Source organism: Dendrobates tinctorius, unplaced genomic scaffold (assembly GCF_039654945.1).
Source record: "Dendrobates tinctorius isolate UK_male_01 unplaced genomic scaffold, ASM3965494v1 ptg000201l, whole genome shotgun sequence".
Lineage (NCBI taxonomy): Eukaryota > Metazoa > Chordata > Amphibia > Anura > Dendrobatidae > Dendrobates > Dendrobates tinctorius.
This window is the reverse complement of record NW_027361868.1, coordinates 17,392,896-17,406,036: the sequence shown is the minus strand read 5'-3', so window position 1 is coordinate 17,406,036 and position 13,141 is coordinate 17,392,896. Positions and strand designations below refer to the sequence as shown.

The 13,141-nt window shown below is 44.4% G+C and overlaps 1 protein-coding gene across 1 annotated transcript; it reads left to right on the top strand.

Moving 5' to 3' along the window:
• Positions 1-8,433: 8,433 nt before the first annotated feature.
• ZFP36L2 (ZFP36 ring finger protein like 2) lies at positions 8,434-12,938 on the top strand. The gene is made up of 2 exons (XM_073553453.1): positions 8,434-8,670; positions 9,190-12,938. The coding sequence occupies exons 1-2, from the start codon at positions 8,620-8,622 to the stop codon at positions 10,273-10,275; spliced, it is 1,137 nt and encodes a 378-aa protein (XP_073409554.1). The 5' UTR covers positions 8,434-8,619; the 3' UTR covers positions 10,276-12,938.
• The last annotated feature ends 203 nt before the right edge of the window (positions 12,939-13,141 follow it).

Sequence of the window (13,141 nt, the reverse complement as noted above, 5' to 3'; positions counted from 1 at the left end):
GACTAGTGATGAGCGAACGTGCTGGGATAAGGTGTTATCCGCCATGCTCGGGTGCTAACCGAGAGACTTCTGCACGCTCGAAAAGTATGTTCGAGTTCCCGCGCCTGCATGGAACAACCTTATCCGAGCACGTTCGCTCATCACTAAAAGCGGCAACAAGCTGCAACCGGTGTCTTCAGCGCCTCGGTGAATCATTACTGCACATTATTGCAGTCATTCTCTCTCTTCCTTTGCTACAAATGCGCTTTTGTTTAGAGGAAAATGACTATTTAGAGACAACCTCTATTATTACTCTGGTATTGAATGTCATTTTAGCTAGAGGGAATCTTATCTCTGCATGTGTCTGGCAGCCATGTGGCAGACAGGCCTTTTTTTGTGTGTGTCGGGCGCTAACACTTTTGACCACTTGGTGGAGATGTGCCTCTGCCAAAGAGCCGCTATGGAACTTGGCCTGGTAACTCTGCCTTTGTGTAAAGGAATCTTTAAAAAAAAAAAAAGTTTAAAAAAAATTAACCCTTCCAATGGGTTCCCTGAATTATGAAAGTTTTTGTTACACCGCCAATATTTAAACCCAGAAGAATTATAACTGATAATTTTGCTCTTACATTTCTTGCAATTTTATGTGACCAAAAACTAAAAAAAAACATAAAATATATATATATTTTTCAGATAATAGTAAAATGTAATCAATTTTGATTTGAATGTCTTCACAATACAGAATGGGGGGGGGGGAGTGCCGGTGCTCCAGTATTGTGTTCTACCCCCAGGGCCTGTAATTAGTGCATAATAAGGGTTTTCAGCCTTCCTCTACTTGTTATATGCTCAGGACAGGGAATGCAATTGCAGGAGGACAATTAAGTCAAGATAACTACTTTTGTAGAAAAATATTCAGGATTGAGAGTACTCAGTGGTTGATACCTTTTAATGGCTAACCGAAAAGATGGTAACACATTGCAAGCTTTCGAGACTACTCAGGTCTCTTCATCAGGCTAGACTAATACAAAATCTGAAGAGTCACATATTTATGCACAACACAGCACAGAAAAAATGCAATAGATAAGACAAGTGACGTGAAGCAGAACTATCAATATGGGAGAGGGAGAAACATAAATATAAACATTGGACCAGTTCATAGATAAGGAGTCTGGATGTTTTATGGTCCTCTGATTGGGGTCTAGTTCTGTGTTGCCCCGCAAGGTTTTAAAAGGAAATTCCTTAATTGATGTAAAAAGACATAAATCCATGCGACACATTCATTCATTCTACTTTTGTAGAGGCAGTCAGTCAGGAGCAGTCATAAAATCTCAGGGGCTATTGCTCCAGCAGTATGGCACATTTGGGAGACTTAAAGGGGAAGGGTCTGTTTAGTGAGAGCCATTTGTCCTGGCCTTTGAAGACACAAGGACTGTGGTGAAGAGTGAAATCTGTCAGGGGGAGATCTGCATTTGGGACTTATAAAAAAAAAACCAACTCTAAATGCTCAGTTGTTCCCATGGAAGAATTAATGTTTGGCGCAAAGTTTTTCTAGATTTGCAGTTTTATGGCTACTATTGTGGGTTCAGGGGTTACACTCGACCTAGGACCCAGGAGCCAGTAGTCCCCATGGTAGAACTAATGTTTGGGGCAAACAATGTAATCAAAAACTTTTACCAGATTTGAAGTTTTGTGGCTTAAAACTTGCACCATAACTATCGTGGGTGCAGGGGTTACAGTCACCCATGGGCCCAAAAGATCTCTATGGCTCATATGAGACCAATACTATTAAAGATTCTTTATAGTTGGGGGCCTTGCAGGAGATTTTCCTACTGCAGCCCCTGAGTTTCAAGGTATGCCACTGAGTGAAAGGGCTAAAAAGAAAAAGTGTGGGGTAGATGGCGACTTTGGCAGTAACACAAGTCACACGATCAAAGATGGCTCTGTGACGCTGCTACCTTGCAATGTACTAAAACCGGGGCAAGTCGTAAAAAATCCAACTGGTTATGGCTTCTGTAACTTATTTGTCGTGGTACCTCATGGGTCCCAAAGTGGCCCCATTTATTGTATTTTACACTGCGACCTGAGTCACCGAGATATTAGCATCCAGCACCAGCCTTAATTTTGTTCTGGAGGACCAAACAACCCACCAATGGTCCATTGGCCCTAATGTACTGAGTCACTGCGATATTTGCAGCCAGCCCCAGCCTTAATTTTGTTCTGGAGGAACAAACAACCCACTGATGGTCCATTGGCCCTAATGTACTCTATGTCATACTTCATTTCCCCAGTGGTGCTGTAGGGAAATTGACCAGTTTATTCCAGTCCTTCACCGACTGATGCTGATCGCTAGGTTCTCTGCAGAAGAAACCAGCTTTATCGTTGGGGTCCGTTCTAACAAACAGGGATACTTAGGGTGCCGTTAAGTATATGGTCACTATACGGCCGCAGCTATTTTAACCAGCTCAGAATTTCATCACTGTACATTTATATTGTGAAACGAAAAGCAGCTTTGGCAAACAGGTCCTGATAACAGTGTACAGAACATGTAGGCCTTATCTGCTGAGATATAGGGCTCTAAAAAAATGCAGGTCACACATACAGTTCCAGAGAGCAGACATTAAAAAAAGTACTTTGCAATAAAACTTACGAGATAAACCTGCAAGACAAAGTCTGTAAAAATGTAATCTGCAATGTGTAAACATAAAAAAAAAATAGTTCTGGTTGGATGAGAAGATCACATAGAGAGGCTTGTTACTGAAGGAGTTAATGATCTGCTCTCTGAGTCCAGATAGCACAGACTAGGTTTATTTAGCCTGCAAACCAGCTGCACAAGCTCCAGGGAGGGAGAGATAGGAAGTTTTGGAGGAGGGGATCTGGCTTGTCACTCATTAACCAGCCACTGCCGGGTGGAGGATGGGACATGCTGAACTGGGTGCGGTGTTGGGGAGGGGAGAGAGAAAGGAGCTGCAAGTTTTGCACACAGCTTTTTCTCTTCTCCTGGGACAGAAGTGAACTGCAGGCACAGGCTGCAGTACCAGGTGCCAGTGCAGCCATATAGGCAGGGGGCACTCCTAGGGTGGTTACCCTTTATTGCAGAAGCCTTTTCACATACCAGTCCTACAGATAAACGGTGTGCGCCACAATCCTATACTAATAGTGTGTGTATATATATATATTTATTACACACACACTTTTTAGGAGGGGTTTGTACTATGGTCTCTTCATGTAATAGAGTTTCCTCTGCTGGACACGCTCGTTTTCAGGCTGTGTATTTCTAGGTTGACTTCCATGAACTTGGGACTATAAACTTGTAAAATATCTGGTTTGCAGCCGGTCTATAAAACACCGCAATTGCTAGAAGTGCACAGCCTTACAGTTGGGGCACCGCTGGCATGGATGGGGTTAAAGCAATGTGTTTACATCATGAGAAAGAAAAACCCATGACCAGAACAATTCACTTCCTATATTTTTTTTTTAATTTTGGAGTCTTATTTAAGAGAATTGATGAAGTGGCACCCAACTCTGCTGGTATGCAGTGCATGGTCTGCTCTCTCTTTCCTCTGCAGTGCATGGTCTGCTCTCTTTCCTCTGCAGTGCATGGTCTGCTCTCTTCTGCAGTGCATGGTCTGCTCTCTCTTTCCTCTGCAGTGCATGGTCTGCTCTCTTTCCTCTGCAGTGCATGGTCTGCTCTCTTTCCTCTGCAGTGCATGGTCTGCTCTCTTCTGCAGTGCATGGTCTGCTCTCTCTTTCCTCTGCAGTGCATGGTCTTCTCTCTTTCCTCTGCAGTGCATGGTCTGCTCTCTTTCCTCTGCAGTGCATGGTCTGCTCTCTTTCCTCTGCAGTGCATGGTCTGCTCTCTTCTGCAGTGCATGGTCTGCTCTCTCTTTCCTCTGCAGTGCATGGTCTGCTCTCTCTTTCCTCTGCAGTGCATGGTCTGCTCTCTTTCCTCTGCAGTGCATGGTCTGCTCTCTTTCCTCTGCAGTGCATGGTCTGCTCTCTTCTGGAGTGCATGGTCTGCTCTCTCTTTCCTCTGCAGTGCATGGTCTGCTCTCTTTCTTCTGCAGTGCATGGTCTGCTCTCTCTTTCCTCTGCAGTGCATGGTCTGCTCTCTTTCTTCTGCAGTGCATGGTCTGCTCTCTCTTTCCTCTGCAGTGCATGGTCTGCTCTCTTTCTTCTGCAGTGCATGGTCTGCTCTCTTTCCTCTGCAGTGCATGGTCTGCTCTCTCCTCTGCAGTGCATGGTCTGCACTCTTTCCTCTGCAGTGCATGGTCTGCTCTCTTCTGCAGTGCATGGTCTGCACTCTCTTTCCTCTGCAGTGCATGGTCTGCTCTCTTTCTTCTGCAGTGCATGATCTGCTCTCTCTTTCCTCTGCAGTGCATGGTCTGCTCTCTTTCCTCTGCAGTGCATGGTCTGCTCTCTTTCCTCTGCAGTGCATGGTCTGCTCTCTTTCCTCTGCAGTGCATGGTCTGCTCTCTTCTGCAGTGCATGGTCTGCTCTCTCTTTCCTCTGCAGTGCATGGTCTGCTCTCTTTCCTCTGCAGTGCATGGTCTGCTCTCTTTCCTCTGCAGTGCATGGTCTGCTCTCTTTCCTCTGCAGTGCATGGTCTGCTCTCTTCTGCAGTGCATGGTCTGCTCTCTCCTCTGCAGTGCATGGTCTGCTCTCTCTTTCCTCTGCAGTGCATGGTCTGCTCTCTTTCCTCTGCAGTGCATGGTCTGCTCTCTTTCCTCTGCAGTGCATGGTCTGCTCTCTTCTGCAGTGCATGGTCTGCTCTCTCTTTCCTCTGCAGTGCATGGTCTGCTCTCTTTCTTCTGCAGTGCATGGTCTGCTCTCTCTTTCCTCTGCAGTGCATGGTCTGCTCTCTTTCTTCTGCAGTGCATGGTCTGCTCTCTCTTTCCTCTGCAGTGCATGGTCTGCTCTCTCTATCCCAGCACTGCACAGGGTTAATACTGAGGCTCAAACTTCCTGCTACGTGGTCAGTCTGCACATGCTGAGCTTCCACACACTGTGCTCTGTGCAGGCCTCCAGATGCAGAGGTTTAACCTATCCTTGCAGATGTTGCTTTTGGAGCACTTTGTTGACATTAACCACTGGTATGCTGGATTTATCGCATAGCGTTAAGTTCAAGCATCAACATGCAAAAAAAAAAATCTGCATTATCTAAACCAGTGGTCCTGTGACTGTCCGCTTTTGCAAAACTACAACTCCCAGCATGTTCAGTTTTTTAATGGCTGTGGTGCCACAACTGTTGTCTATTAGATTGCGGTGCAGTGTGCCATCATCAGTCTGGGCAGGGGTCTTATCATTAGTAATGACGTAAGAACATCAGTCGTATCCGACCTCTTTGGATTTGCCAAAAGGATAAATTCAAAAAGCACTTGGACGAGTATTTACTTCTATGGGAAATCCACATTGCTGTTGGTACCAGGAGATTCTTTAGAAGTGGATCCTGATAAAAAAAAATCTGCTCCAAACGGGGCCCTGTCCAATCAAAATGGCTGCGACAACAACAACGTAAAAAACTTTCAGAAACAGCTGCAGGAAAAACTCCCCCCCCCAAAAAAAAAAATCTTATTCTCGTGCCCGATATAAAAAATTAAAAACGGCTTCGAAATAAAGAGTTTTGCAACGGCTGGAAACTGGATGTGAATAATTCAAGAATGAAAATAATTAGGTTTATACTATGTGTAGGGCAGATATTGAGACCCCTGGGGAGGGGGGGTGTTAAAGATGTTCTGCAGCGCTCATGGGGATGTAATAAACCCGCCTACGATGCCCCATTATTCTATATTGACGAGAAAGAGAAAACTGGACGGAGACTCCGGTCCTCGTTGCCTGTAAGGACAGTACGGCGCCATGCATGGGGTCCCAGCGCCAGGATGGGGGTCCCATTTGTTTTGCATCTGGTCTATACGCGATCGTTGTTTCACGAGTCGGCGGCACTCGAGCAAATCTTCTCCAGTGTTTTTTTTTTTACTTTTTACAGTGACTGCCTCGGAAGAGGTCAAGTCCAGAGTTAAAAAAAACCCATCAAGGCCTACTGAACTTTTCCTAAAGTTAGTCACTGAGCGCAATCCGAAATGTTGCCCCTGAATAAGGCCCGTAGTGTGTACGGGATCCATACAGTAGGACGCTCGGCTCCACGGATATTCCAGTTTTGCAATCTTTGCCTGGATCGGCCATTAATAACCCCCATCAGCTACTTTGTCATTAACCATGTAGTCTTTTTTGTATTTTCCTCTCCTTGTGGAGAAAAGGCTTTAGGGCCTAGCTGGCTGGGACTTGTAGGTGTGGGCCAGGCCACCGCCCCTCGTCCTGTGCTCCGACAGACTCCCCGGCCTCCCTTGTCTTGGCTTTTATCGCAGTGCGGACGCGCTCATTCGTTCCCAGGGACTTGGCAGACGTTCAAGGTCTTGTGATAGCACTAGCGAGCCAACTTCATGTCCTTTGACACAGGAGGAGCCCTAATAAGCCAGCACGGCCATATTTACCAGTGGCGGTGCTCTGGACATTTTTGGTTTTTCATTCCCCCTTTTGTGCCGCCCTTTCCACTACTCTTACTTTTTGCACTTCTCGGGTCGGCAGAGGTAGGCGACCATCTACCGCCTGAAATGGGAGAAATAACTATCGCGGCCTCAATGTAAGAAGCTCAGATTGCAAAAGGCAAGAAGAGGAAGAAAAAAAAAGTTTCCAGTGACCATTTGTGAGGCGGCAGCAGCAGCAGACAGGGGAGGAGGGTGGAAGGAAATAAACAAGGAAATGTGAGAGTGGAGAAGGGGAGGGGGCCGCTCGGGTTTCCCCTCTCTTACTCCTTGATTCATTGAGACACCCTGCTGTCAGGGGTCTGGTACCCGGCCATCTACATGTATGTGCCCGAGCCCGCCACATACTAAACACGCTGCGGGACACAAAGGCGGCGATCTGCTCCCGTCACCTGACGATAAAAGTGCCCGGCCGCCCACCCTACAGCGCGGAAGCTCCGCGTCCGCCGCGTGCCCACTTCTTACGGGACTGTACGGGCATCTAGGACTTGTAAACAAGTCACACATTTAGGAGTATTAATGTTTTTTTTTAACAAACAATAAAAGGAAGAAAAAAATACAAAATATGAAAATATGCACCCTCCTATGAGATGGTATCGTATTAACCCCTAAGTAACCCACACGGGCTGAGACTTGTAGTGCCCGCAAGCACTGGCTCTGCGTTGCACCTCTAAATTACTTTTTGCGTTCACTTCTGAGACTTGTAGTTCCCCAAGCACTGACTGCACACAGTGATCTTATTTGTATCGGTCTATGGAGTTTACTACTCATTTCTGAGACTTGTAGTTCCACCACTATGATCAGTTTGCAAGGTGCTTATAGTACTTAGGGGCATTCTGAGACTTGTAGTTCCTCAAACACTGACTGCACACAATGCTCCCATTGATATGAATCTCCGTTTACTTCTGAGACTTGTAGTTCCCCAAGCACTGACTGCACTCATAGCTCCTATAGATAGGACTCTGTGAAGTTTAGTATGCACTTCTGAGACTTGTAGTTCCTCAAACACTGCACACAATGCTCCCATTGATATGAATCTCCGTTTACTTCTGAGACTTTTAGTTCCCCAAGCACTGACTGCACTCATAGCTCCTATAGATAGGACTCTGTGAAGTTTAGTATGCACTTCTGAGACTTGTAGTTCCTCAAACACTGCACACAATGCTCCCATTGATATCAATCTCCGTTTACTTCTGAGACTTGTAGTTCCCCAAGCACTGACTGCACTCATAGCTCCTATAGATAGGACTCTGTGAAGTTTAGTATGCACTTCTGAGACTTGTAGTTCCTCAAGCACTGACTTTCACACACAATTCCCTTATGGCTACTTTTAGAATTCAATTCTGAGACTTGTAGTTCCCCAGACACTGCCACAATACTCCTATTGATAGCAGTTTGAGTTCGCTTCTGAGACTTGTAGTTCCTGAAGCACTGAATGCTCCTAAATGTAGGCGTCTGTGGAGTTTACTATTCACTTCTGAGACTTGTAGTTCCCCAAGCACTGACTACACACAATTCCCTTACATGTATCTGTCTAGGAGTTTTACTATTCACTGCTGAGACTTGTAGTTCCACCACTAGGCTAAGTTGCTTTTTCTGTTACTCAGGGCATTCTGGGAGCTGTAGTCCCCCTAGACACTGGTGCTGAGCGGTGTTTGGTGACGAGGCAGAGGTTTTCTGGCCTCTCTTTCTAGCTGTGAGAGGAATGTGTGTGACACGGGCAGCCGCCTCAGGAGCTGTGTACGTGCTCGCTGTCTGGGCTGGGACTGTTCTCTCAGGGTGAAAGTCTACAAGCTTCTACCCGAGGAAATTGGCGGCGACCAATGGGAAGGCAGGGAGGCGTTGCCGGGAGACCACGGCCGGGTCAGCGATCTGCCCCGCCCACCGCGCGCCCTAGTAGCGTTTATATAGTGGCGCCTGGACGCGGGCTGCGGACTCAGCGCTGCTCGTTGCACTTATTTCAACTCCAATCAACCCAAGTGAATTCGGACCTGGCAGCCCTTCCCCTCCCCCCTCGGAGCCTTAGTCGTGGCTATTCCAAACCTTTCTTTAATAACGCAGGATCTTCTCGGTCCTCTGGACTCGCTGCAAACTGGATCTCGAAATGTCTGCGACCCTTTTATCCGCCTTCTACGACATCGACTTGTTCTGCAAGGTGTGTACAGGAGCCTCGTGCAGGCGGAGAATGGGGGTGCGGAGACTAATGCTTGTCTGTGTGTTGGGGGGAGGGTAAACTTGCAGGTTTTGTTGATGTGACTTGTGCAAGTTGCACTCTAATCTGGTTTAAATGCACTTGTGTAAAGTTTCTGGGCAGAGTCATGTGAGTGCAGTGTGATCATATGGATGGGGAGAGAGAGAGAAGTGGAAGAGATTCTAGAATGTTCCGCAGAGTCACAAAGAAGTGCAGGCTGCACCCAGGGACCTGCTGAGAAGTTGTGTGGAGTTTAAGTAGCTTAGATACAAGTTGTAGGAAAGTCTGGTGAGTGTGCATGTGACTGCGCTCCTGCCTCACTCTTTAGCCTGCAGACTGTAGAAACTTTTGCATGTCTCATTACAGTTGCTTGGGTGTACTCTAGAGAAGCTGAGCCTGGGTGACTAAGCGTGGTGGGTGGAAGCGCCGCCGCTTGCACTGCTTCGATCTGACACGTCTCTTACTGCTTCTCTCCCTTCTTAGAACGAGAAAGTCCTGAACAATCTGAACCTGAGCAGCATGCTGGACAAGAAGGCGGTGGGCAGCCCAGTGAGTAGCCCAAACTCCAGCTTGATCCCGGGCTTCCTGCGCAGACACTCGGCCAGTAACTTGCAGTCTCTGGCCAACAACAACAATTCGTCCCCCAAGTTCTGCAACAACAACCTCAAGGAGTCGTCGGTGGTGAGCAGCACCGCCTTGCTGAACAAAGAGAATAAGTTCCGGGACCGCTCGTTCAGTGAAAACGGGGATCGTAGCCAGCATCTCATCCACCTCCAGCAGCAACAGCAGCAGAAGTCCGGGGCACAGATCAACTCGACCCGCTACAAGACTGAGCTGTGCCGACCTTTCGAGGAAAGTGGCACTTGTAAGTATGGAGAGAAGTGCCAGTTTGCCCACGGCTTCCATGAGCTGCGCAGCCTGACCCGGCACCCCAAGTACAAGACGGAGCTGTGCCGCACTTTCCACACCATTGGTTTCTGTCCTTATGGTCCCCGCTGCCACTTCATCCACAATGCAGAAGAAAGGAGGCAAGCGCCTGGTGGAGGGGGCTCCCCTACTGATTGCTTCAATGGCCAGCGCCCCAAGCTGCACCATAGCCTCAGCTTTTCTGGCTTCCCCAACCACAGTGGCCTGGACTCTCCTTTGCTGGAGAGCCCGACCTCCCGCACCCCACCTCCACAGCCCTCCAACTCCCTGTACTGTGAGGAGGCTGTCCCCTGTGCCAACAATGCCTTCACCTTCTCTGGTCAGGAGTTGAGCCTCATCACCCCACTGGCCATCCAGACCCACAACCTCTCTGGCTACAACAATCCTGCAGCCTACTTCCGTCAGCAGCCACCAGCCTCCTCCAACTCTCCCCCACCAAGCCTAAACTTCCAACCCCTGAGGCGTCTCTCCGAGTCTCCGGTGTTTGATGCCCCACCAAGCCCACCCGACTCTCTCTCTGACCGGGAGAGCTACTTGAGCGGCTCCCTGAGCTCTGGCAGCCTGAGTGGATCCGATTCCCCAACCCTGGACTCGAACCGGCGCCTGCCAATCTTTAGTAGGCTGTCTATCTCCGATGACTGAGCCACCGCCACCCCCTGCCTGTAGGGGTTCTCTGGACTGGGGAGGCAAATGCTACCCAGGCTGGTATGAATGATATATTTTTTTTTTGTTCTTTGTTTTAATGATGTGGGCTTCATAGCCTCCTAATAACAGAGGGCAGAGCTGTAAAAGCCCACAGCTGCTGCAGAATCTCTTTTAAAGAAAGAATTAAAGGGCAAGTGCTGCCTTACTCTTGGTCACGTTGATTGTTAGATGGCAGAAGAGTAAATGCTCTGCTGCACTAGAGGTTATGTGGCAGCTGGGGGTCTTTGCGCTCCACAAGCTGCCCTGGCGAATGGACTATAGAGGGGTTATTGCCCACCCTGCCTTTAAATACAGCGGAAGTGTCAGGGGGCCAGTTTTACCCCCTGTATTTTGTAAAAAAAAAAAAAGAAGCTGCCAGTCTGTTTCCCGTGCCTCCCTCGTTACTTGCTAAAGAGACTCAGGAGGGTGAAAGAAAAAAGGATGACCCAACTCTGCAACATTGTAATTACAGCAAGGACTAAACACTTGAACTATTTGAAGCTGGCACTCATGATGTTCCCTGTATTATTATTGTTATTGTTAATTTTTTTTGTTTTTTTTGCCTTTTGTGCCTCTGCCAATTTTTTTTGTTTTATTAATTTAATGGAACACCCAAGTCTGAAAAAAGATTCGGGGAAGAAAAAAAAGAAAAATCCTGAAAGCTGAACAAAAAAAGAAAAAAAAAAAAACTGCAAAAGGGCAAACTTAACAAATAGAACAAAACTATTTTTATAGAACTGTGTGGGTTAGCGGGTGGGATGTGTCGTGTTTTTTTTTTTTTTTTTGTGGGAGGGCGGGGGATAGTTTTATGCACCAGCAGGCATTCCATCTCTTGAAGCATTAGCACAGCAAACTTTGGGAGGGAGGGGGTGGAAGGGAACACTTTTTATACCTGATTATTTTTTTTTTTTTATTTTTTTTTCCTCCCAATAGTTTAATAATAAAAAAAAAAACAGAGTCCAAGTTGGAGAAAATTATAAATAAAATGTAAAAAAAAAGCTGTTTTTTAAAAAAAAAAAAATTCACCATCCTGCCGAGAATATGCCTTAACAACAAGCGAACCCTCTAAGATGTCTATTTTTTTTTATTTTTTTTTTCTTTAGCTTAACATGTACTAAAAACTTTCATTCCAAAGTTTAACATCAGTTCCATTTTTCCATCGCTTTAGTGGGCTGTTTAGCTTAGAACAATTTTCTTCGTTCCTCTTTATTTGGAAGCACTCAGTTAGTTTATAATTGTTGAATAACTGCTGATTTATTATTTTTTTTTTTTTTATTATTATTATTATATTATTTTTAGCTGTCTGAGTTGCTTGCCTGTCACTGCACACAACTCAATATGAAAACTATTTAACTTATTTATTATCTTGTGAAAAATATACATTGAAATAATTTGTTCATACTGTATTTATCGGGTATGATGAAAAGCAATAGATATATATTCTTTTATTACGTTTAAATTATGATTGCCATTATTAATCTGCAAAAAAATGTTGAGTGTATGTTCTTTTCACAGTAATATATGCCTTTTTTTCATTTTTTTTTTTTTTGTTTTTCGTAACTTCACCTGTTTTATTTTATTGTAAATGAGTAAAAAAAAATCTTAATTTAAGAGATTGTATGTAATATTTATTTCATTAATTCCTTTCCTTGTTTACGTTAATAAAAAAAAAAAAAATTTAGAAAAAGAGAAGAAAAAGATTCGAATGGTTTCTGTTAAGAAATCTCAGTGCTGTGGAAGAAGTTTGAGGAATTTTTTTTTTTTATGGATTTTTTTTTTTTTTATCCCTCATCCTATTTTTCATATAATCTTGTAGCCCGTCCAATAAGAAAAAAGCTAAGAAAAAGCATTTATAATTTGACTTGAGTGACTCACTCAGAATTTCCATTTATTATTTTTAATATTTTTTTTATTTTTTTTTTTTTTTTAATTTTCTTGTCTATTTCCACCGCTATCACTGTGATGGTATGTAGCAATAATTTGGGTCCCAGTATTATATTTCACAGTGCCTTTCGAGAAGAGTTCACACTTGCCTTAAACGTTTCTCAACCAAAAAAGTATTGTGTAAAGGTGTGATAAATTGAATGTAGGGATGGGATTTTTTTTTTTTTTGTATATTATATATATATATATTTTTTTTTTTATTTTTTTTTTTTTTTACCACTCTTAATTTAAATAAAGGCCACATTTTGCATCCGAAACTTCATGCAGTACGCGCAAGTGTCTTAAAAAATTTTCTAGCTCTAATAAAAAAAAGAGAAAAGCCAAATGTTTTTACAATTTATTATTCACTTGCCTTGACGGCAAATAGCAGAAACGAAGCTTTTTTTTATTTTTTATTTTCCTCCTCCCTCCCTTTTCCTTCTTGTACATAGTAGGTACCGACAGAGCACTATGTACTTTTTTTTTTTTTTGCTTTATTTCTGAACTACTTTAACCTATGTTTTTATTTTATTTTTATTTTTTTCCTGAATGTAACGAAAGGATGAGTTGACTTTAATTATATGTATATATAATTTAGTCGGTTCACTAAGAATTGTGAGACTGTAAAATTTGTACTGTAAATGTTTTGTAGTTCTCCCAATAAATTTTTGGAAATAAAAAAAAAAAAAAAAATCACATACCCTTGGCTGTTTTGTCTGTAAAAAGGGGGTTTTATTTTATTTTTATTTTTTTTCTTACAGGTTTAGAGTTTTAAAACTTCAAAAAAAAGGGCTGTTCTAGTTCTTGCAAAAGTTTTTATGGCTTCCGGCCAACACAAATACCAAGCATTGTAGACTGTTCCAAAAGTGCTAGTTCGGGAGGTATTTGCAGTGTTCTTTAA